The sequence below is a fragment of the Numenius arquata genome, chromosome 18, assembly GCF_964106895.1.
Source record: "Numenius arquata chromosome 18, bNumArq3.hap1.1, whole genome shotgun sequence".
NCBI lineage: Eukaryota > Metazoa > Chordata > Aves > Charadriiformes > Scolopacidae > Numenius > Numenius arquata.
Window position 1 is genome coordinate 1,337,097 of NC_133593.1, and position 25,780 is coordinate 1,362,876.

The window sequence follows — 25,780 nt, forward strand, 5'->3', positions numbered from 1 at the left end:
CTTGTACCAGGGAGTGGAAGAAATTGTGGAAAGTAAGTTCCTGTTACGTGTGAAATTCAGCAGGACTGTGAATGTAACGGGGATCTCCTGAGTACTGGGGTCTGGACAGCAGACTACCTGGCACAAGTCTGGGTCCCCCATGCCAAGAATTCTGACAGAATTGATTGTCATCCACTTTAAGGAGGAAAAAAAAGATGTGCAGACCAGGGGACCAGATTTTGAGTGGTTTCACCATTTCCCCACAGTCCCCCTTAGCTTGTCCTTCAGGATCAGTTGACAGTCTTGCACTCTGTGCTATTCACTGCTCCTTACTGATTAATGGGCTTCTAATGTCATTACTTATTTCATTATCCAATCAATCTAGAAGATCAGGAAAAAAAAAAAAAGACAATTTCCTACTGACATTAAGTGGTTGGCTAGCAGGGTAAAGTGCAAGGTTCACGTTTAAGAACAAGAGTAAGACACTATTAGCAAGAAAATTTGCAGTGAAAGCCATCTGTAAATTTGCATTATCCAGACAAAGAGTAGAGTCTGGCTATCAGAGGAGGTGTTGCAAAACACAGAGATAAGTGAGGGACTCTAAAAAATTGTACGGACTATATTAAGACCCCAAGTGGAGCCTCAGAGTCAGTAATAACAGTGGTAGTAGTAGTAATAATAATGATAATAGTACACCTTGGAGGTCAGGCCTCAAGTGCATTAGGTGCTGTGCAATTGCAGACAAAATGGCAAATAAGTTCTTGCTTCAAAGTGCTTAAAAACCACGTAGAAGGAGAGTGAGGCCAGACGGCTAGTGACAGATGGGCAGGGGAGAAGAGAGAGGGATCGGTGGCTGGCACAAGGAGGGTATGTCTTGGGGCACCAGCAGGCTCAGGGCTGCTATGGAGGTGTTTCAGGAAGGATAACAAGGTGCATATGTGGATTGTTTTGGGGCACTTGCCTGGGCGCAAGGGCCAGCACAGGGGAAGGAATAAAGTGTTTGTTCAAAGTGTAATGAGAGCCTGATAGTGGCTGACATTGCTGGATGGTTGAAGGCATGGGTTGATGTCCCAATGGGCATTGGAGATGGTGGGTCAACCAGGTACAAGCCATGAAGGGTCCTGGCAGTGGAGGCGTTGACTTGTCCTGGATGCAGAAGAGAAGGGGGAGCTGTGGAGAGGCATGTCCATGGTGGTGGGGAATGAGCTTTGCAGATGTCTTTTGAATGGCAATGCTGCAGCAGGCGGTGCGTGGTGATGGACAGGAGATTAGTGACACGATGCAGGAGGTGCTGGTCAGACTCAGAGATCTTGTGTGCCACAAATGGGGAAGAGATGCTCTCTGAAAGGGACACCCTGCCTGAGGTCTTGGGTGTACCCAGCACAGGTGGGTGCCCTGCAGATGTACCTGGTGGCTCTTGGCAAGAGCATGGAAGAACCAGGGCTGCCCTATCTCTTCCTTGTGCACAAGGGTGCTTGCACCTGCACCCCTGTGACACGGGGGCACCAGCTGGACCCAGCTCTCTCCTAGGAACAGCAGAATATCTCCACGGGAGGGAGGTGGGCACACTCTTGACTGCATGCAGGGACCCTGTGCTAATGTGCTCCAGGGCTGGCCGCTGGTGGGAGCGGACACGGAGCATCCTTGCTGGCCAGGGGACTCGCGGCATCGCGTGTTCACACTCGGAGGCGCCGTGCCAGCATCTGCCCAGCGCTTCCGAGGGGGAGACGCCTGCGGACGCTGCAGGTCTGTGCTCTCGCAACTACCGGGCTGCGGCTGAGCCAGCCCTGGCTGTTTCATCTGCTCTCTGCCAACTCTGCCTTGCAAAACATATGAGAAAATCGCTGTTGCCCCCTGGAAGGAGCAGGGCTGCGTCCCAGTGCACACTATTCCCATGGCATTTAACATTCTCTGCAAAACCAGCTTTTATTTAGAACTGAACATCTGTTCCAGATGTGGTTATTCACTGCCTGTGCTGCTGCGCTCCTGCCATTGTTGTCCTGCTACACAGTGAAAGGCTGGCATGAATTATTGAAAGATTGAGTTTAAATAAATGATAAAGTGGTGCTGTGCGTGCGGTTAAGTTTCTGTCCGTTCCTCGCAGAGTCACACTGCCGGCTTTGATGTCCCCATGATGAGATCGCACGTCGCCCAGAACCTGCCGTCTCATCTGCCTGATGGGGCTGATCGAAGAGCATGGAGAGGGGCAGCCCAAGCATGAAGGTGGCCGAGGGGACGAGTCTCCTGGGGAGAAGGAGGAGCCGCAGCAGAGAAGCAGGCAACCAGAGTTTCCCTCCTGGCAAGTGTCTTTCTTATCTCAAATGGTCTCTCGCAAGGGGTGAGCTGACACAGGGTGGGACGTTGCTTGCTGAGGGCGATCAGTTCACCAGGAGGATGTGGTGGGAGGGATGTGGAGGGGTTCCAAGGGTGGGCAGTGGGGACAGTGCTGGTGACGGGCAGCGGGTATGTGCGTTTGGAATCTGATAGTGCAACAGAGCCTTAGTTAAAATCCTGGAGTAATACCTCATCCCAGGGAAACATCTTGTGGGACCGCACTGAAAGCCAGTGCATCCAGACCATCTATGTGCACATGATGGGCAAGGGGCACTCTGGGTTTGAGCCTGCTGTGGGTCTAAACCAGCCAAACCCTCCTTTTTTGTTGGCTCTCAGATGGGAAGTCCAAATGGGTTTTTGGAAGCCTAGTAGTCTTGGAAATTGATTTTTTTTTTTAATTATTTTTTTCTAATTATTTTTTTTTCTTCACCATTTTGAAAAATGGCTTGACTCACAGTTGCATGAGGCTGTGGGGATTCACAGCAGACCATCTGTTTCAGCTGTTAGCAGTCATTAATTTTTTTCATATTTTTTGCTACTTTTGAGATACTTTGGGAAAAAAAATATGTTCTTGATGGCATTGGAGGACTTCAAAGTCGGTTATGTGGTTTTTTTCCTCAGAGAAACAATATACGGTGGACGCAGTTGTTATAAAAGAATTACATTTGTATTGGGTTTTCTAAATGGGGAATTTGTCTCCCGTGGACAAGCAGGAGGACACAGCGTATTGTTTATCTCCTTTCCACCATGCGTTTGGCTAATACCTGCCTTGTTACTGTACTGCGATACGTCTACTAAGGAGGTTTTTTCTGGGTTAACTCTAATATAGAAAAGCATTCATTTAAAAAAATATGGTGAGATTTTCTTTTAAGCCATTACGTTTCTGGAGCTAAGTACTTGCTGATTAAATCAGCCTTATTGTCTCCAGTTATTCTACCCAGAAACTGGAAAATTACTCAACTCCTTGACAGGTGTTCACAGCTGATGGCTCAGATTTGTGGATCGAGTGCCGGGGCATATGGCATGATAAATAATAGAACAAACTAATCCTATTGACACCGTCCACCCTCCAGCCGGCGCACCTTTATCCTCGTGCCATGCTCTCATCACGCGACAGCCCGTTCCCTGAGCTGGCTCCTCTCGGAGGTGCTGCTCCCGAGCCACTGACCGATGGGTTGGGGCTCATCAGTCTTGGAGCAAAGTGTTGTAGCTCTGCTTTTGCGGAGACCTCAGCTCGGCCTGGTGGGCAGGTGTCCACCATGAGTTTTCTCCCTTGTCTGCTTCATTGGTTTGTTCAGCTGGTGCTTGTGTCGGCACATCGTGTTTGCCCGAGTGTTGCTGGTGGTTTCCCTGTTGTTCATGTAGGGTTTTAGATGCAGGAGAAAAACTTCCTTGGGTTTAAGGGGTGTTGGGAAACAGCAAAGGCTGGTAGCACAAAGGAGGGTGCAGTATCTTGCTGGAAACATGCGATGGGGAGATGTTCACAGCTCCTCCAGAGGATTCTGAGTCCTGGCTTCATGCAAACGTGAAGCTGTGGCCTGATAATGGGCAGAGCAGAGAGCTCTGCACTGGGCTCATAGTTGTGCTGGTTTGGCTCATGCATCTCTGAAAAGAAAAAACTGTGACAGGATGTAAAACACAAGCCACGAACCTCCAAACCTGCTCTTGGGTCTTATGATGGTGGGAGACTGCAAAACAGAAACTGAGTATCTCGAACCTGTCCGTGACACCTGGGTGAGGTGACAGCCAGAGAGCCATGGAGTATTTCCAGCCGTCCATTAGGATTGTGGCTTTCAGCAAAATTACAAATGTGTCCTGGAAAAGGCTCCTTTGAGCTGGCCAAAGAGCTGTTATTGTTCCCGGGCGCGGGATCCGGCTCTGCACTTGGCAGCCGGTGCGGGACTGTGCTGTGGCTGAGCCCAGTGTGTGCCATTGCAGAGTGAGCTGGCACTGGGGGACACCATGGGGATGGTGGCTCGTCCTGTCCTGCTGCCTCCTTCACGGTGGCACGTGCTGTGAAAAACCAAATATCCCTGTAGAGCAAAGCAAAGGGTCCGTAGGATGTGCCTGGAGAGCTCCACATCGGGTCTATAATGCTCCCACCTGCATCTTCAGGTATGGTTTGGGTCCACCTCTTGTCCTTTGTGTGCAGAGGAGCAGGACTTGTCCCTTCCCTCCGCCTCTTGCTCTTGTTCCTGAGTAAGGCGTGTGTCCCAAGTAATCCAGGGCAGCCAGCAGACGGCGGTGCCCGCTGCAGGCTCTGCCATCGGAAGGTGGAGGAATGCACACCTGGAGGCTCGGAGACTTTTGGTGCCTGCGTGGTTTTCATATGGAGGCCTTTCCGTTGTTGATTGACTTAATTAAAATTAAAAGAAAAAAAAAGAAGCAGCAGACAGGATTGGGCTTTTTTTTTCTTTTTATGAAATGCCTTGCTTTGAGGGCTACAGAGCCCGTCTTCATTTTGAAATTTTCTTTAATTTTTAAAGTTCTCAAAAAAAATTTTGAGCTGCAAACTGAAAGGAGGTGTCAGACTTTGTAAACCCAACCCCAAATCTATTAACTGACTCATAAAACATTTTCTGTTTTGCAAAGTCAATTTTCTGGGGAAAAAAATGAAACATTTCCTTTATTTTTCCAAACAAAAGCATTGCTTCTTAAAAATTAACTGAATTTGCCAAGGTACTTAAAGTATTCCTCATGGTTTTTGCTCCAGGATGGGGAAATGTGGGTTGGTGCTCAGATGTGGGATGCTCTCCCCCTTTGTCCTACCTGCTGAAAGCTTCCGTGGTACAGAGGCTTTCTGCGGCATGGCTTGAGATTTGCAGGTTTGATGAAGAGGGGGAGGAAAATAATTAGTGATCCTGGGGCCCCCATTTGTTCTTCGTGTCCCAACATGTGTCTGCTTTTCCTTGCACCCATCCTTCTCCTCCTCCTCCCTCTGCCAGGTCACTTACGGCACAGGGCCCAGTCCTTCTCTGTGTGCCTGAAAATCACTGCCCAGATCCCAAGTGAGATGTCAACGTAAAAACAAAAACAAAACAAACAAACAAAACAAAACCAAAAACAAACAAACACAAAAAAAAAAAAAAAAAAAAAAAAAGAGGAAGAAAATATCTCCCCATCAGGAAATTCGCCTATTAACACCCCAGACACAAAAGTCTCAATGGAGCTTTTCCCCTATGAACCAGCTAAAATGTCTCTCACTGATGGGAAGTCTAAAAATAAATAAGCGCGTTCTCCACAAACAGCTTAAAGATGTTGAAAATGAAAAGCAACAAAGGATGTAGAGCGTATGAGTCACTAAATTACAGGGCTATCTTTCTAAGAGCAAAACAAAACAAAAAAAAAAAAAAAGAAACCCCCACCCAACCAACCCCAAAACCCAAACCCTCCCTGCTGAAATTCATTGTGAGTTTTCTGGGTTTGCTTTGGGGCTGTTTGCCCCGTGGCGCCTGCGCGGAGTCATCTTATTTTTGTGGGCTGGGGAAGGGCTGAAACCTTACCCATTTTTATTACATAGTGTGCCAGAGCTGCTCTGTCTAAATAATAAGAGTAAAGCCAGTCTGCTCAACGGTATGAACAGGAGGTGCTTTTCCCTAACACATGGGCATTTCTGTCGATTTTTTTTTTTTTTTTTTTGAGATAAAACCCCTTGTATGAGCTCCCTGGATGTCAAGCTTTCTTGTCGGGAGGAGTGTCAGCCTAGATTCGTCTCGCCAGCATGTTCTTCTGGCCCCAGCTAAGCCACAAGTGTTTGGACTCTCGGTTGGGAGCGAGCAGATTTTTGTGGGTGTAATCGCATTTGTCTATAGCTTTAGTTTGTTGAGATAATGTAATTAAAAGGAGTTCTCAGTTTGGGGTTGGTTTTGGGGTGTTTTTTTTTTCCCTTCCCTGAAGGTCTCATTTCGTGATGAGCTCCGCTGGGGTGGACTCTGTTGCAAAGCTGAAGCTTTTTTAGCATTTGCAGATGAGCTTGAATCAAAATCTTGGCGTTCGAGGCAGCAGGGAAGGGGGTGGCCGGGAGCCAAACCTGTGCCTACATCTGATGTTTGCAGCCAGCCCCAATCTCTCTAATAGGCTGAAACGCAACCTTGGATCCGAGCAGATGGTGGGGATGGAGACGCGGCTCTGCCAGCACGGCCATGGCCTGAGCCCACCATTAGCCTGTCTCATACTCTCACCGGGGTCTGCAGGAGCTGGAGGCTGCTTGTTTCCACCCCTCATCATCGGCACCTTCATCCCTCCTCTTCCTCGCTGTGGTGGTGGGAGGAAGGGCAGTAGCACCAGCCCTCGTAGTACCCACTGGCTCGCTCCCGGCCCAAATAAACCCATCCATCAATAAATCAGTTGCCTGCCTTGGCAGGTACAATAAAGGCTGTGCACAACCATCATAAATCCTCAAGCAGAGCTCACTCGGCAACGATTTAATTTAGATATTTAGTTCTGAAATGCGCTAATTAAACTTCAGAATAAAGCATCCAGTGCAAAAGCGCAATGGATAAAAAGTAAAAATAAAAGTTTCTCCTGGAATAATTAACCATCATTAAAACATGAAAATCCAGGCTGGGGAGCAATTGTATGCCTTCCACAAAGTGCTTCATCAGAAATAATGGGATGAAATTAAGCAATGCAAAAATGTAGGCTGAAAGTTGAAAAACTTATCCCACTCGTGAGAGCCATTAGACTGTGAAATGTTACTGAACCCTCCCCAGGGATCGCTCAAACACGTATTTCTCAGGATGTTTAAAATTGGTCTGGACAGGAACCCCTTCCCCAGTACTGCGGGGAATAATTACAGACCTCCTCACTTCCACGGGCCTTACAGATCTTTCTGAGTTCTAATTTCAGTGGGTCATTCTTAACTGAGCAGAACTACTTAATTTCAGTAGAGGGCTTCCTTATCTGAGGGACCTCTCGGTTTGACCCTACAGGCCTTACATCTAGATATTATACAGGATATTTTTAAGACATCAGCCTCTTCTAAAATCATACACTGGCTTGCCCTGCCTCCCCTTGGACGCTGCATTTATTGCTGCCATATTTGTCGCGGGCTCACCCCACGCTTTGGCCACCACTTTCCTCCGGTTCAGAAAAGGCACCTGGGAGGAAGGGGAGCCCTGGCCGTGCCCACGCAGCCGTGAGTTCGCCGAGCATCTCCCTATGAGCTGGGTGGCACCCAAATGTAATCAGCCTGACTGGTGCTCGACAGCTGATAGCAAATTACATCCAGTGATAATCCACTTGTTATTAGAGTGACAGCTCCGCGCTGACAGTGACAACTATCACCGGTCCCCAACAGGCAGCCAGGCAGGTCTCTGACAACAGCCTTCCCTGCCTCGCATAATTTTTCAGCACGTTGCTCTGGCACATTAGTATTATATTGTCTCTTGCCGTATCATTTTCAGGAGCCTAATGCGAATGTCACGGTGCTGATTTCCAAGGTAGCCCTCTTTTCTGGTGAGCGTGCCCTCCCATCGCCGGCCCCCGGCCCCAGGACCTGCCTCGCCAGCGAGGGCATCTTCTTAAAAACAGAGGGTTTGGCACGATCGACTCTGTATCTTAACACAGAAAAAGGAAAAAAGGGCCACTGGCTGGTCTTATTTACGTGGAGGCAAGTTTGGAGATATTCTGGGTATATTTAGGGATTAATGAGAACTTGGTCCTTTAACAATTTTTAATAATAAATATATAAGCCTAATGGCTTTTCCAGCTACTGTTTTCGGCCATGAAGGTTGGAACTCTTTTGGTTAATGTCTTCCAGAGCTGAGGGAAAGGAAATTAGCTAAAGGCAGGGAATAATGTTCTGCAAATGAGGGGCTTTGCCCCCACTTTACTCACATAAGCAGCCCAGTGGAAGCAAAGGGAGTCACAGGTGAAAGTTTCCTTACGGATCGAGCAAAAAAGGAATTAAAAGTAAAAGGATGTAAGGAGATCGATCGGAGTCTCACCCTGTGAAGCAGCATTTGGTCCCAGCATTCAGCTTCCATGGCTGGTGCTGAGGGCCATGTTGCTAGAGCAGGAATTATCTTCTCATTGGCCAGAGGGATGGAAATAACTGAACAAACATGGTAAAATGGCAGCGTGTAGCCAGGCATGTACAGCCCTGGTGGTTTGTATGGGACTTGGACCATGGTTTAATTCCTGCATCCTCATCCAGGCCCGGGACCTGGTGAGCAGGCAGCACGCAGGGTTTGGACGAGGGGCAGGAGGACGCAGAAAGCCTGTGCTTGGGCAGGAGGGCTGAGCTGGGCAAGAAGAGATAGTTTGATATCGATGGAGATGGGATTTCTAATTTGCATAGGGAGCAGAGAAAGGAAAAATCCCTCATCCCGTGGTCCCTGAGCTGGTGATGGTGCTCCTTCTGATGGTAAAATCCCAGCACGGGGATGGCACAATGCAGGAGGCTGAAAGGAAGGAGACAGGGAGGATTTTACATCAGAGAAGCACAACATGGGAGGATGTGGATTAAACACCCTTGAGCCATAAAATCAACACTTATTTTGAAGGCTTTGTTCACTGGTTGTGGGAGTGTTGCCGTAGATGCTGGGTGGCTCTCCAGGCTGTTTCCCGGATCTGACCAAGGCAGTTTTAGTTGACGTGTTGAGTCTTGTCTTCCCATTGGAGACTCTTCTGCAGTTAACTGATTTCAGCATCAGAACATCTCTCCATGTATTTAGCCTAACTTGTCTTTAGCTGAATTTCACCCTGCTGGAAGTCCCCTGGTCCAATGTTCCCCAGGTATGGTTTTTTCAGTGGGTTTGCCGATACTGTGCAGTGATCCAAGGAGCATGTGCCTCTGATGCATTCAGAAGACAATCAAGCTCCAACGAGCTCCAGCAACCCACTGAACATGACTGCAGTGAGGAAAGGCATCTCCTGGCCGGTCTGTGGTGGTGGTTTTAGCTCAGCTGTGAATCCTAAGGTGATGCTCAGCAAGCTGGCAGAGGTGCACTCCTTCAAGTTCTACCACTCCGGAGAAGTCAGGACCCCCTGGAGCTGCTGGCATCAGTGACTTGTATCTACCTGCTCTGCTCCTCTGCCCTCCTCGGCATCAAGCAGAGGGTCAGGCAGCCTGGCTGGGCTGGGACACTGGGTTCAGGGAGATGCACCCCTTGTGCGCACAGGAGCCACGTGTAGATGTGGTTCCTTCTCCTCCATCGCCGTTTCTAAAAAACCCACCCAGCAGCCTCCCCACGCTCCATGCTAAAAAGAGACCTGCAGAGCTTTCGGGGACTCAACTTTCTAAGGGGCTCGGCTCCACAGGAGTGATTCCTTAGGGGTCGTCGACTATTTGGGGTTGTGCCCTTTGGCAGCGCCCCCCCGGCAGGGAGGAAACTCGGGCGGTGGGAGCTGGCGGAGGAGGAGACAGGTCCCCCTCCCCTGCGCGCAGCATCCCTCGGGGGGTGGGATGAAGGGGTGGCTGGCACCCAGGAGCCGGCGAGGAAGGGGTTACGGGGGGCCCTGCCGCAAGGTGGGCCGCGGCGGGGGGTGTTCCCCGGGCGGGCGCTGCGCCGCCGCCCTGGCCGGGGGCTGCCGGGGGGAGCGCGGCGGGGCCGGGGCTGCGGGGGGCCATGGGGGGCTGAGCCGCAGCCCGCGCCGCGCCGCACTCGGCAGCCTTCTTCAGCATTACCTGCTTCCATTTCACTTCATTTCATTTCATTTCATTTCATTTCATTTCATTTCATTTTTTTTATTTTTTTTTTTTTTTATTGCGGTTTGGGTTTTTTGATTTTTTATTTTTTTGGGGTTTGGTCTTTTTTTTTTTTTTTGGCTCCTCCATCCTCACCGCCCAGATCTCTCCTCTGTGCCTCCTCCCTCCATCCTCCTTTGAATAACTCGGCCAGGAGCGATCTGGAGGAGGGAGGGAGGGAGGGAGGGAGGGGGGGTGGAGGGGGGGGGGGGGGAAGAGGAGCCGAGCAAACCTGTGGCGGAGGAGCCGGCTGGTGGAGAGGTGAGTCCGGGAGGGGGTGAGACCCCAAGAAGGGATGGGGAGCACCGGGAGGGGCGGGGGGGGGGGGGGGGCGGTGCGCAGCCGGTGCTCGACGGGGAACCGACCTGTTGGCCGGAGCCGGGGCTCGCCCGGGGCTTGGGGAGCGGTCCCCCGCGGGGTGCAGTGGGGTCCGGGGATGGCGGTGTGGAGAGGGGGGGTGGGTCTGCAGGCGTGGATGCTCATCCCCTCCGCCCGTCCCCACGCTGACTCGGTACCCCGTCCCCCCCACGCGTGTGGTCCGTTCACGGGTGGGCTTTATTTTTCACCCCCCTCTCGGGCTGTGGGCGCGCACACGCGTGTTTGTGAAGAGGGGCCCGCAAGTTGCCATGGAGCGGCGTAACATCACTTTTGCTGCCCAGAGAGCCCTTTTTCTTGATTTCCTGGCCCTCTCCTCGTTGGTGCCGCGGGTGATGTAATAAGCGCTCGGTATCTATGCGGTGTCCTGCTCTTGGGGAGTTAGATAAGAATGAAGATCCCGGAGCAGGGGTAGCATCTGCCATCTGTTTGAATAGATGGGGCTTTAATGAATCTGTCAAAATCAGCAAATGTACGCGACGGAGGAATTTGGCCCCAAACACCTAGTGATGCCACTGTCGGCAACCAAAAGACTCCCAAAGAGAGTCCTGCCCGTCGCCTGGATGCCTATGAATAGCTCTAATGTATGCAGCCCAGCCTGGTTTTATTTCAGATATAATTTCAGTCACCCGATTTAATAGATGATTTGCAGTGATTGCCTCCTGATTTACCCACTTGAACGGCAAAAGGAATGCGTTAAGGAGGGCTGAGCTGCCGGGCTTTGCTGGTGTCCTGAGTGTGAGCTGTTTCTCCTGTTACTCACCAGCAGCTCAGACCTTTTCCACCCACCAAGTTTTACTGTTTTCCACGTAGCACCTGCATCCCCCTTAGCACACGCCGCCCTGCGTCGCACTCATTCACTGGGCGCCTCACAAGCTGGTCTCCGGCTCTCGGGGGGCTTTTGGAGCGTGTTGAAAGTCGTCGGGATACGGACGGGCTCCGTCGGGAAATGAGAGCGGGACAAGATCGGCCATGGGATCGGCTCGCTGGGGGCTGGCCGGGCTGTGGTCACCCGTAACTCCAACCGGAGGAGAGGTGCCTGATCCCGTCTCGCTCAATGTGCTTGCTGGACTGTACAAGAGGATCTCCCCATTGCCTGGGAAATCGAATTTCCCCGTTGTTCAGCTGTAAAATAGCTGCACAAGGCCGTGATTGGCACAGGACTGGATCACCCAGGTTGCTTACATCACGTAGGCAGCTGCCACCGAAATGACACACTTGATTGAAGGCCAAAAGAACCATATACGTAACTGCCTGTGATTAAGCTCCATATGATGCCTCAGAGCAAGTAAAAACCCCTCCTTCATCTCATCTTGTTTGTAACGAGACAGCCGTTGCAGGGATATCATTTGGGTCATGTTGTGGCTTTTGGGGGATTTTTTTGGTTTTGTTTTGGGGTTTTGGTGGCTTGGTTTTTTTTCGCTTCTGGCTGTAAACTTCCATGACCTGCACCAGTCCGCCGTTGCACCCTCACACGATGCCCCATGAGAGCCAGGTGCTGTAGGTGTGCTGGTAGCTGGGAATACAAATTATACCAGGTAAGAGCTCTCATTGCTGTTTTTTGGGTTTTGGGTTTGTTTTTTTTTTTTTCACAAGGAATATTCCAGCTGGCTTCTTTGGGGGAGGGAGAGGGTCTTTGCATGCGTCCTTTCCCCACGGGCATGCATGTCTGGCGATGCGACTTTATTTCTGGGAAGAGTTGGATGGGGGAAGCTTCATCTTTTCAGTTTTTGGAGTCTTTGTGGATGCTTAACTGTTTCCTCTGAGTATGCACTGTACCTGTAGATAAATCCTCTCTGCACTGCACCTGTGGATAAATCCTCTGCCCTGGCTCCGGCAAGGCGGTTTGCGTCTCTCCGGGTGGAATCCTGGCCAGGCAGGGAGGAATGGAGAGGGTGGGGGATCCAGGCCAAATCCTGCACCGCGTGAAACTTGGAGGTAGCGTAGGGACCGCAGGGCTCCCCTCGGGGAGGGCTCCGTCCTGCAGGAGCTGGATGCTGCTCCTGTGCTCCTCTGTAGCCTGTAGACCTCCTCTGGTTCTCTCAACACCTTCCCTTAACTTCTCAGTGGGACAGGGTCAGGCCAGGGCCCGATCCTGCCAACTGATGGATTTTATCAGTGAACAATAACACTTTGCAAACGCCTCCCTGCGGTCGAATCCCAGGACAAAACTTGTCTTGCAAAAAGGAAAAAAAAAAACCACCACATTTTGAGAGAAATAGTTTTCACCAATACGAATTTAAACAAAATCTCCTTCCTTTGGTGTCTGGTCTGCGTGGGGAGACAGCATCAGCGCCCCTCTCCCCGGACTCACACTCTCTGACTTCATTATCATGCAGTTTTTGTCCAATCATAACGTGCTTGAAGATTATGCTGATGCAGTTTATTCTTACCATATCGTGATATATGGTTATATATAAATATAGATGGATATATAAACAACATTTTTGTGGCCACTTGTCCCAGGCTTTCCTTCAACAGACTAAACCCCAGCCCCTTCTTGGTGCGTTTAAATGGCTGGTCCCGTGCATCTCACACAGCCTCCAGAAAACCTTCCTCTGTAAGTTACAATGCAATGCAAGTCCTCTCATTTTATTCTTCTTTAAATTACCTAATTTCTAAGCAAAATCATTGCTTGACCAGGGGTGAGATGATGGTACTATGCATGTTTTATCTCCCAGAGTTATTGTGAACTGAACAAAATACCCACTGAGAAACTACTTGTGTTAGAAATACCAGTAAACATCATTTTAGTCGATTTGGGCACATATAACTTTATTGATTCGGCATGAAATATGGCAGGCAATCTATTAGGAGATGTAAAATGAAACAGGCAGAGCCTTTTCAGAATACATTGGGAATGTAGAATGGGTTTGGGAGCTTTCATTTTTAGCCAGGTGGATTGCTAAGGTAAACGGCAATGATTTTTTATGAGTCCTGTAAACAATACCAAGTCAGTTTTATTCCATTTTATACAGTCCGCAGCTGAAGATACATTAGTTCAGCTGTTAACGGGGGGAAATGGTATGTACGGAGAAGCTTTTCAAGACTGAGTAGTCTTTAATTGTATTTTTAACCTGTGAATGTGGTTAGTGTTAAAAGTGTAACCAAGAAACTGAAGTAAATACTAGGTATTATGCAATAGTACTTGGGCTACCATGAAAAGAGGGCAATAGAAACAAACTGTTTTATAGGTCTGCTTTTAATTAAATGCAGTCTGCTTTGATAAAAGCACTAAAATGTGAAAATGTTTCTCAGAATAAAGACATTAAGCAGTGGTAATTAAAGCCACAGTGTGGATTTAGTCTGTTGAACCTGAAGTCCATGGGTAGGACATGGAAAATGTATAGAAATTCAGTGGGTGGTTCTAAAGCTGCCCCCTCATTCCTTGAACTTCATCTCTGCTTGTGGAGGCTTACTGAGTATAATCGTATATACATTTTTGCAGCATGATAAAAGAAAAGCTTAAACATCTGCACTGCATGCTGTCATTAGGTCTGTTCCTAGCTGAAGCTTTCAAGCAGCATACACCTCCCTTTTCCATACGTTATCGAGCCATTTAGCCCGGATGGCGGTTTTGGATCCTGGCCGTTCCTTGCCTGTAGCCCTGCCCCGCCGTGTTGGCACCCCAGCAGCGTCAGTGGGTACCTCCCGGGGGGCAGGCTTTGCAAAGCGGGGTGCTGAGTGCTTATCTCTGACCCCCCAGCAGCGAACTGGTGCCCAGCAGCGTTGGGGAGGGCTTGGTGGAGGTGCTGCTTTGGGACTCTCTGAGCCATTCCTTTCCTTCCCCTCCTGTATTTCCATCATCATCACACATGTTTCTTGTAGTTCTTCCCTGTAGTGTCTGCAGAATGGGTTTGGATATTTATAAATGCAGCAAGGGTCAAAATCTGGCTGCTTTGCCTTTCAGATGGGGCATAAGCAGATACTGTGTGTGCCTGTAGTCACCTAGTGTCCTGGAGGAGCCTGCGTGGGGTGACACAGGTGACAGGACAAAAGGAAACAGCTTCAAGTTGTGCCAGGGGAGGTTTAGGATGGATATTAGGAAAAATTTCTTCACTGAAAGGGTCGTCAAGCCTTGGAACAGGCTGCCCAGGGCAGTGGTGGAGTCACTATCCCTGGTGGTATTTAAAAGCCAGGCAGACGTGGTGCTGAGGGACATGGGTTAGTGGTGGTTTGGGCAGTGTTGGGTTGATGGTTGGACTCGATTCTGAAAGGTCCCTTCCAACCCAGACAGTTCTATTCTATTGTGTGACAGTGCAGGGGGCACGTGTGTGCAGAGAGCATCTGCGTGCACAGAGTTTCCTTGGGATCTTTTTATCCTTGATGCTGGCACGTTAACCAGTAACGTGAGCGAGCCCGAGAAGCTGGAAGCTTGCTCAGTCGAGGGAATGGACGCCGCTGATATCCTGCATAAATTCCAGTTTGGCTTAATTCCTTCCTAACCGAAATTCTCTTTGCGTTTGTACTCGCTTCCTGCTGGGGGCCTGATTCTGCAAAGAGGTCAGTAGGGCAGAGCCGCGCTCAAGTTAATGAGCTGCAGCGAGCTTGTGGCTGCGCCGGGACTGATCCACTTTAATGAGGTTTTTCTTCATTCTCCTCTGTTTGCAGGACCGTAGCTGCTTGCCTAGATACGATGATCATTGTGAAGGGTTACCCAATCCTGCAAAGCCGTAGGCAAACAGCTGAGTAAATAGCCCGTTGGCTTGGGTGAGTGCTGCCGATGCTCCCAGCCTGTCCTGGGGAAGGTAACTGGAGTTTTGCCGTTGCCTCCCGTGATGGCTGTGCCCACCCACAAGGGAAGCCTGCCCCATGGGCATGCATTTGAAGACCCAGACGTATTTGGGATGCTAATTGGCAAGCTTCTCAAAGGGTTTGAGGACATATCTAGAAGCTACCAAGGATGTCACAGAAATGTGTTCTTTGAGATCTATTTATGTATTCATCGTTGATCTTAGATACTCTGCTCTGACCCCTTTTAAAAACTGCACTTTAACAAAAATGCCCTTTCTACACTTTTTTTTTTTGCATATTGGTGACCTCCGCCAGGGCAGTGATTTCCCCATGGAGAGCTGTCGGCACATCAACTGTTATGCAAATCAGATTCCAAATAATTGATCATCCCTGCCAGGTATTAAGGTTGGGAACAGCCAGTCCAAGAGTAAATCCCAGGAAAAACAAGAAAATGAAGTCTCCATAACTGTTTTCAATTATTCAGTCTTGCTGGTTCTCCTTATGTTTCAAGAAGAAACATGAAAATCTCTCTGGGTCTAGCTTGTTTACAGAGTGCTCGTGGGTTTAAAATACAGCCAGCATCACATTTCTGTTGTACATTTCCTTCAAATAAATACTGAAATAAAAATAAGGATGCTGTAATTTGTGCCACCCCGAGAGCTAAATACTGCACTCCAGCAGGAAATGATCATTTTGGTTTTTTGGAACAGCTTTACTATAATCTTCCAAAGACCAGTAGCTCGCAAAGAAAGAAGTGCAGACTTTCTCAACACAGCTCAGCGCTCTCTGATAGGATCTGGCTTATTCTGAATTAAGGTCTTGGATGACGAGGTACTCCAGCACGTGCTCAGACCCTGCTGGGACCAGGGAGTGCTTCAGCGCTTTGCAGCATTGGAGCTCCAGGGCTTACCCCTGGGAGGAGGTCTCCATTCCTGGCCACCGCTGCGTGTGTAGAGAGGTCATTGCAGGTCTGGGATCTACCTATATATTCTTCCTGTAAGAAGCTAAATAGTATCATGGTCGGAGTTAAGCAGCTGCTCTGGGTGGACAATGCACCCTGGCCACCTTCGTCAGTGGTGCTGCAAGTTCTGTATGTCTAAAGGCAGCTGATACCAAAGCTAAGCCAAGGGTTAGGACAAGAGGAAATGGCCTCAAGTTGCGCCAGAGGACTAGATTGGATAGTAGGAAAAATTTCTTCACCGAAAGGGTTATCGAACATTGGAAGAGGCTGCCCAGGGCAGTGGTGGAGTCGCCAACCCTGGAGGTATTTAAAAGCCGGGCAGACGTGTTGCTGAGGGACATGGGTTAGTGGTGGTTTGGGCAGTGTTGGGTTGACGGTTGGACTCGATGATCTGAAAGATCCCTTCCAACTTAGACAATTCTATTATTCTATACTTACAGTTTTCTGCATGGAGTGGTGCCATAAGCATAACGGTCCCTTTCTCTCCATAGCCTGTTCCTGGCTTAACGTTACAGTTAACAATAATCAGCCCGGTGGTTCTGGAAACTTCTTGTTGAGGCAGGTTTTCATTTGTGTCAGTTGACCCTCTCCCAGCAAGCAAACTGGGATCCTCTTTTTAAATCTGGACCCCATCTAAAAAGTGGGCCGTAGTATGCGTATGAAGACACTTTCCCAGGGAAACTAATAGCCCTGAGTGTTTGCAGTGGGGAAATGCTTGGAGTGTATCTTGGTTTGAATCTTACACTATGATCCACTTCAATTTGTATGGAAATTATTCCAGTGTTATGGTTACCCTCGCCTCTTTAATTACCTTCTGGCTCATTTATATACGTTGATGGCTCCAGTCCTCACAGCTCCTAGGGAACTTTCTCTAGAAACCATCAGCTATTGCTTTTAAAAAATAACCCTCACCAGATGTCCAAAAGCCTCCTTTAAAGAAGAGGCCTGGCATAAGTCATATTTATTGGGAGTAATTAATTGTCCTGTTAAAAAACCTAAATGTTTTGGCATTTCATTAATAATATATAATCAACCAAAAGGCTATTTGTAGTGTGCTGCTTTGTTAAATCTGCTGTAAAAATTGTCATTATTTATATATTTCATGTTTATAATTACTCATCTGTGACGCACTCAGTCTGTTATGAATAATCCATTGTATATTGTTTTCTTAAATAGGATGCTTGCTCAGAGTGCTGAGGGTGCCAGGAATCACTGCTAATAATGTCTTCGTGTCTGATTTATGCCTGTGAAGTGAAGGCAACTGGACATAAGGAAATGCACAGAAGCACGTTCAGAAAACTGTCATCCAGACACTCTTGATAAGCAAACACTCAGCAGCTGCTGGGGGAGGCAGGAGAAAATGGTTAAACAGAGCAGGGAAACAGGTTAGAAATACATTACGGGGGGGTAAAGATGCACAAGTGATGCTTCCTCGCTGTTTTGACGTTCTCTTCATCTCAAGCTAAAAGCTCTGCGATAGGTTTTTTCTTACTGCCAACAAGGACCTCGTTACCCCCTGCCATCAGTTAGTTCTGTATTATCTTCTGGTGTTCTTCCACTCGGAGAAAAAATAATAAATGAGCTAAGTATTCCAGAAAAAAAGAAATCTGATATTTTTGTATTTGAGCAGCAAGGCCTGTTGAGGGGGTTGGTGTGACGGTGCGAGCAGATGCGGCTGATGGTACGAGGTCCCTCTTGCACCGCTGACCTGCGACGTGCGCTCAGCCAAACGTTCTCGGGGTTGACGTTGTCCGTACCCCCATCTCCTGAGTGCCAGGGGAGCCAGTTGCCAGGGGTGGGCAGGCGGTTTTTAAGGCCCAGGAGGAGCATCAGGGCATCTAATCTGGAAAGCGATATATCACAAGCCATTAGATTTCAGCCCGTTAACTCCAACACCAAGCTCAGTAGCTTGCGCTTGGCTGAAGCATGTGTTCCAGCTGGTCTTGTCTGGGAGACAGCAATGTGTCACCCGTTCTGGTAGTTTGTTCCAATGGTTAATCACCTTCACCATTAAAAACTCTTGCTTAATTTCCAATTTGCGTGTTTATAGCCTTCAGCTTCCCACTAAGGAAGCCTTTTGCCTTGATATTTTAGAGCTTTTTAGTAGCCTGCATTGTTTTCCTCTCATCACCTCTTACCATGGCCTCAAACAGCCTTTTCTTGGAAGCCCCTGGATGATGCCCACCACGGGTCCTGGCATCTCGTAGAGGAGCTGAACCCACAGGAAGGACCTGAGGCTGGTGCACGCACACTGCAGCCTCCCCAGGGGTAAAGCCTCCGTTTCCAAACTAATTTTTTCATGTTTCCAGGTGAATTATCAGAGGGGTGGAAGATACGAAGGTTCAGAGATTTTTGTTGTGTTGTTGGCTTTTCTTTTACTGTTTAATATCAGCTCAGAAGCTTTCAAAAACAACTGTGTTTTATATGAATATGGAAATTTTTTACTAACCCTGGCTAACCTCAAGCCCCGCAGCCAGAGGCTGGGGCAGCAGTAGCAGAAGGTGGTTCAGCGGCAAAAAGAGGGAGAGGGCTGCAAGAAGCCTGGCTGCGAAAGGTGAGGATGAGTTTGGGGGCTAAGAGCAGCTTGGGTGAACAGACGAAATGCTGGTGAGTCGGTTATGGTGGTTCTTTAATTATGCAGGTTTAAGCCTGTCTGGGAATGGAAAGGGAATATCCCCTTAGCGCGTGATGTGCTTGCCCTGGAGATACAGAGCTATCAAGTCATTGCAGTCTTCTCTTCCCAGCAGATTGAGCTGCAGATCAGTCTAGGCCATAGTTAAAAAATAACAGACAACAACTATGGTTTAAAACTGTCCCACTGTGTTCTCACATGATCGGCTTTCAGACAGAAAAGTGTATATTTTGTACTTGAGCTGGCATCCGTAGCTCTTCCTTTCTGCCATGCAGCATTCAAAGGCAGCCGTGAAGCTTCAGTTGTTTAGCAATGTGATGTCTTTTAAAAAGTGACCTTTCTCTTCTTTTTAATTTCAAATTTTCTGGAGAAGGCAGGGAAAAAAACCCAACACAAACCCAATTGAAGCTCCTGTCGCTTTGTAGTCCTGGAACCTGGAAGTTTGTCGCTCATGAAGTGCCTCTGTGGCACTTCATCCATTAGGCTTGTCACTCAGACCTTATTTTCTGCATTTCAGAGGACTTTCTTCCCACTTACATCCTCAAATGCTGAAAGTGGTTCAAGGTTTGCAAAGTCCTTTTACCCATTGATCACCGTGGGGAACTTTATTGCTCGTATCCCAAGCCAGTATCTATCAGCAAGGAGATCTCCATTTTCTTGGTCTTTGTCTGAAATAGGGGAATATTTTCTTAGGCATATGCCAATAAATAATCACATACAGCACAAATGCCGTGTAGGGTGTAATAAGGATGAGGGCACACATGGTATGGAGGGTGAGGGCTGAAAGTGGTCCCTGGGGACTAGTTATATCACCTGTATCACCACCAGCGAATGCACAGGGACTCTCACATGCCTGTGTGTGCACTGTGGATTAAGATCTCATGTTTGCAGTCCATACATCCTTGGAAAAGGTATGAAATTAATCTGTATGGGTTAATTTGAAATTAATTTCAATGGGTTAATTTGCTGAAAATATCATGTGTGTAAGTGCTGGGTTTAGATTCCGATAAGCAGCCCTGCTCCCAGAAAGTGGAAGCGCTCCTGTTTTCCAGAAATAAAAGAAGAACCTTTTCAGAGGAAGCTTTAGGGCTCACCTGGACTCACAGCCCCATGACTTTGCATCATGGACTGAGGAAATGGGTCTTCCAAAAATGGTCCGGTGTGTTTACTGCTCTGACAGGCTGCAGCGGTGGACTGGGAGCAGGGAGGCTTCTCGTCTTTCTCTTCCTGCAATAGATCTGTTTATATATAGCCCAAATGTGCCTTTCCATGTGTTTTGGGAGATTTGGCTTTATTGGTATCAATAGTCAGAAAATACAAACTTCCTCAAAGGTTTTCCTCCCTGGGAGGATCTATTTTAGCGCTTTCTTTTAAGGCTCCCTATGCACCAGACCTTATTTTTCTCAATCCCAAGGCACCCTTCCAAGACCCGCTAATATTGATTTTGTAGCTACAGAAGAAGCCATCTGCCTGAGCACGCTTTCATTCCTGTGTCTCTTTATGCACCTGAGTTGAGACTGATTATACAAGACTTCTGCATTTTATTGCAGCAGCTTAAATCTTCACACCTCATTACGGAGCTCTCGATGTGCTCCTCTTCCCCTTCTCTGCATCCTCAGGGCTCCTCCCAGTGACAAAATGACACTCTTTGGGCCCTTCAGACTTCCCTTTGGTCACTTGGGCTCATATTGTATTTGAGGTGCCAAGTTTTTGCACAAAATAAATTGAAAAAAAAAAAAAATCTTTAAAGTTGTTGTTAGCATCAGCGAATGCAGGTGATAAGGGACAAAGTGACTTAGTGCTCTTCCTAGGGGGAGGATTTTGCTAAAACCACGTGGCTGCAACAAAATGCTTGACTTGTATTCCCTTAACTATATTGACTACAAACAGAGAGATGGGGATTTAGTCCAGCTCTGTCGCTCCCACAGGCTAACCACGACCCTCAGCTGTGACTGCCTCCTTGGGAGAGGGAAGGAACATGGGCAAGGGCAGCAACGAAAGGAAAATGAACCAGAGCAGCAATAAAGACTCTTTGGAAGGTTGGTTGTGGCCCCTGACTGATGCGTCATGCCCAGAGCATGGAGGAGCAAATCGCCCAAGAATTTCCCAGATCTATTTACTCTGCTCTTCCCTTTGGATCCTGCTAGATACTACACAGCCTACCTGAAAAGATAATGGCAATCGTTCAGCTCTGGGGAAAATGAGATAATTTTTTTTGGAAGTCACTACTCTTATTTGCCTTAGATGTTATAATGTTGCTCTGCCCAGGGAGAAGCATCTTTAGCACTGTTACTTCATTTGATGAATTTTTAAAGGGTTTTAGAGTGAGCTGGGGGACTTCACAGATACCGTTCCAGTTTCACTACCATCTGGTTGCTTCATGGATTTTCTATGTATTCCTGTATTTTTTTTTAAGCCTGCTTTCCTGAGAAAATGAGTCTTACACTGCTGAACTGCACGTGTGTGCTTGTCCACCTGTGTGTGTGTGTGTGTGTGTTCTCCCATACTGTCAGCTTCAACCCTCTGCTCAACCTCAGCCAGATTTGTGGGAGAGAGGGAGATCTCAATTTTACCATCTTCCCATGTTTCTCCACCAGCATAATTTCTGCCTGGTCTGTTTGACACCCGTGGGGCAGTGGCTGTGGGGCCGGTTGGCACCCAGGATGGGGACCTGTTAGGCCAGGTCCCATAAAACCTGCTGGGTAGCAGCCAGGATCCACCAAATTACAGCTGAATACACGATTCCAGCCAGGCATAACACCCAGGCAGGGCAAATGATCTTCTGTGTTTTGTGCCTGAGGCTGTAAAACCGGGATCAACTCTTGGGCATCATTTTGTGCTGCACGTAGGAGAGAGGTTAGCAAGAAATTTTTTCCAAATTGGTAACTACCAAGAGAGATCCAGGATCAATACAAATTGATCCTGATTCCATCTTGTTGACTGATACTTAAGTTAAACCTTCCAGCTTAGTCGTCGTGTGGATTTTCAATTGGGTCTGAAAGCCTTTTAAAAAAACATATCACAAGAGCCGGTGAGGAATGCAAACCGGAGCGAGCGTAGACATGTGAGCATCGTGTAACTGCCTTTTTTTTTTTTCCTGATGGCAAATTGCTTACGAACATCTTATAAATTTCACAAATGTGGTTGTGCTGAAAGGAAAGAGCGAGGCTGGCAGAGCTGCTGCCGGGCGTTACGGGGGATGTAACCTGCTGGAGAGCTTGGCGCAGAGACTGAAACCTTGGCAAGGTACCATGGTAACATTTCCATACACATGTTTATGGGTTCTTTGAGGGCTTTTTGGTTAAATGTCAATGTTTTCATGATATTATTCAAGGAGGTTTCATTGCTCCAAAATCCCACTCTGCCTTTGAAAACTGCTTTCAGTTTGCAAGTTGCTCAGTGGAAAATGTGTCTGTCTCGAGAGCTCGGAGATGGAGAGCGAAGCTCGCTGCTGTCTGCCTGCTCGGAGGTACAGCTCTGTGAAATGGGGCGAGAGCTGGGGCATCCTCCCCGTTCCCATCCAGAGGAGGTGAGCACACATTAACGCGACTTTAACACGTTGAAGAGACAGAAAGCTGCCGGCACCCTGCCCTCTGGCACCAGCATCTGCTGCTGACCGAGCGCCCGGGAAGGGCATCACCGCAGTGTGGGCTGGATCCCATCAGCACCGGGTCTCCTGTGGTTTGAGTCTACCCAGGGTCTCGGCTGGCACTGGAAGGAGCAGCTGTGGGCAAGCTTAAGGTTATTGTGTCTCTAACACGGACATTTTGGCTAAATTCGAAATGAGCCTGGGCCGATCTGGCTGTGCTAGGACAGACCTCTTGTTCCCAGGCAGGCGTCGGCCACCTGCGTATTTCCACCAAGCTTTTTAGGTGTTTCAGCATAGCGGGGGGGCTTCGCAAAATGTGCGGCTTTGCTTGATGAGCTCTCCCACAACCCAAACCTCACAGTGCCCCTTTTTGCCGTTGCGTCCCCCGGCCCCGTGCAGGCTGGGTTTTGAGAGCAGGCTCCCGTCTGCAGGATGCTGAGCGCTCCCGGAGCGTGGCTGCGCATCCTTGTCAGACATCTGGCACTGGAGCTGCTGCTGGTCTGGTTTTGAGCATCTCCTGTTAAAACTGGAGGCAGGCTGAGAGCTGCTGGAATTCAGCAGCTCTGCAGGGTTTCCGTTGAATAATATTGCAATTTTAAAGATAATAATATACCTAGGTGGTAGAATTTAATCCAGGATTTCTCACTCTGGGATATCATGGGTCCCCCCCCCCAGTACTAAAATGTATTACAGGATCCCAGGTGGGAGCACTTCAGCCCTCGAGGGAGATGCATTGTCATTTTTTTAATGGCTGTAGAAGCGAAGGCACAGAAAGTGATTTCAAAAATGCTTTAGTGCACCTAAACGCACGGCTTGTGGCTACTCCGGCGGTGGGTGAGCTCAGGGAGTGTGAGGGTCTGAGCTCCCTTCCCAGTGCTGGCATCAGTCCCCAGCCCCATGGGCTTATCGAACGCTGCTCTCACAGTGCAGGCGTCAGATTTAAATCTCTTTAATTTGATAGGGTCTTGAAAAATCAGTGTAATTGCTGTTACATTGGGCGTGTGATTGTCAAGAGAATACATGGGTCGATTGCTGCCTGAATACTGTGTGGTGGGACTGGGAGCTCATGGAGATGGTGCAAAGGGCTGGAAGAGTCTCTCCAGCCCTGCTTGCTGGGACCTAGAGCAGTAGCAAACCTGGTGTTGCCTCCGTGTCTCCCTCTGGGTAGGTAAAATCCCCGTCTTAGTGCAGAGCAATATGTCAAAGTGAGCAATATATCAGAATGAAATACATTAATTGGCAAGTGCTGGGAAATTACAGATATGCTTAATGAAAAAGAAAACCTTGTTTACGGTTTCTAATGTGCTGCTGAAGAAAGTGGCTCCCAAATAAAAATACTTAAAATTACGATTAGGATTTATTTACATAATTACTGCAAGAGAAATTCTAGGTACGTGCTGAGCAATGCAAGAGAAACCTCATGGCTTTTCTTCTTCGCTTTCCTGTGTCTCGAGGTTAGTTTGCTCTTGGCGAGTCTATTAAAGCTTTTACTAACTCAGTGAGACAAGAAAGCATTTGTTACAAAATTAATGAAATATATGTATATATATTTGTTTTATTGACTGTGGTAAGAACATATGGCTGAGTAAGAGCCAGATCATCCTTGTAATTGTAGTGTTGGCTGGAGAACGATTCAGTAGGTGGCACTTATCTCTTTATGGCAGAGCAAGCTGGTGTCCCGGCGTGGCTGTAGTGAGAATGCCCTTGGAGTTTGTTTCCAAGGGGCTGTCCCCCCCGCTGGTGTGAGTGAGATCTGCCAAAGTTGCCATATAAATTTATATTAATGGTCTGTTCCAAACCGTACTGCCCAGCGTGTCTTGGCCACCTTCCAGCCCCCGCGGAGACCCTGGGCCAGACCCTGGGCTGATGTCTGGGTGGCTCCGTTGACTCTGCTGATTTATATCTGCTGGAAATGTACAGTTTAAAACGCAATGGGCCCACGATGGGGCTGCGCTGATTGAAACCAGCCAAGGGTATGACAAATCTTCCTCTTAATATTTCAATTGACTTTGGCAAACTCGCCTCTTTCTTGTGTATCCTAAATCAATGTGTAAGTGCTGCTGACAGTAATTTCCACTTTTGTCTGTGCAGATGGCTGCCCTTCACTAGGCTGCGGTGTTTATACCTGCTAAGTTTGCAAACACTTTTCTGCTACAGCCTCCCATGGAGCAGTATTTTTCCGTAGCTGTCATATTTGTGAGATGAAAATGTTCTTTGTTGGGCCCAGCTCGAATGTGAATTTTCTTCTTGCAGTGAGGCCCACTTGAAGTCAGGAGCGGAGGCACCGGTGCGACGGTGTCTCGCCAGGCAGGGATGCTCTGGGCTGGGGGGCTGAACCATCTCAGGGGGCTTGATGATTCCGAGCAGGGTCTGAGAGCTGGTGTCCAGACCCTTGCATGGCTTTGAAAGTCATGCTGCTGCATCCTATGGCTTTTTAATTGCATGTCTATGTAGACCCCTATGCACTGTATAATTATTATCGAATAGCGAATCTCTCGGCTGGGAGGAGCAGTATGAGTGTTAGAGACTCATATTGTCCTAAGGCACTGCTGTTCTGTCTCTGCTAACTCTTGCTCGGCATAAAGAAGAAGCTGCCGGGTTTGTGTTTGTTTGTTTATCTCCCAGACACTACATAAAATCTGTGATCCATCAGTCATGCGCCCAACTTCAACCCGCGTTCCCTGGTGTAGGATGTTTTGCTCCGGCGACTCTTTCAAGGCAGGCTATTGTACTATTCAAATAAAACAAAGACAAATCATTAAAGTAAGCCTTCCTCTTCCTTTTTCTGTCATGCTCAGGGAGAAGATGCCATTCCACCATGTAACAGCTGGCTTGTTGTACAAAGGCAACTACCTGAACCGCTCCCTCTCCGCCGGCAGCGACAGCGAGCAGCTCGCCAATATCTCTGTGGAGGAACTGGATGGTGAGCAACGTCCTTGCGGTTTTCCAAAGGGGGCTGGGAAGAGGGAAAGGCTCGTTTTCACCTTCTCTGTGGCGTTGTCATGCAATAACCGGAGGTGTTCTCCCCGTGAAGCAAGGAGCAAAAGGCAGGTTAGAAGTGAGATGGCTCAGCAGATCAGGGACAAAGAAAAGGTCCCTGACCAAAGTTATGTTGAGAGCTTTAGACTGATTTTAGCCTCAGATTTTGTCTTTCTGCCTAGAAATAAGGCAGCTTTTTGAAAGAGAAAAGTCGCTTTTGATGGGCAAAACTTTGCAAGGGAAAAAGTTAGCCTAATGTCTTTTTATAAAGATGTCTTTAGCCTTTCCTGGGGACCTGCAGAGCTGAGTCTGTCTTCCTAGCAAGTCTTCTCATTTGCTTTGTGGCTGTTCAAAAGTGGGATTTTTCTCTATGTCTCAGTATAACAAGATGCGCGGAGGTGGCTTGTGGCTTAAGAGGCTGGAGAGAGCTTTAAAATTCCCTTTTCCAGGTCAGTGATTGGGAGCACAGACCAGCCTCAGGCTGGCAAAGGCTATCAGGAAGGTTGT

General features: G+C 48.3%; 1 protein-coding gene across 3 annotated transcripts in view; it reads left to right on the forward strand.

Moving 5' to 3' along the window:
- Window positions 1–2,156: 2,156 nt before the first annotated feature.
- Window positions 2,157–25,780, forward strand: part of CALN1 (calneuron 1) — a 138,395-nt gene continuing 114,771 nt past the window's right edge. The window contains exons 1-2 of one of the 3 annotated variants that reach the window (XM_074160724.1): window positions 2,157–2,282; window positions 25,097–25,217. In XM_074160724.1, the coding sequence (XP_074016825.1) occupies window positions 2,157–2,282; window positions 25,097–25,217 (247 nt within the window). Of the gene's footprint in view, window positions 2,283–10,125; window positions 10,265–25,092; window positions 25,218–25,780 lie in introns of those variants that run through there. The other 2 variants (XM_074160726.1, XM_074160725.1) reach the window with 2 other exon arrangements.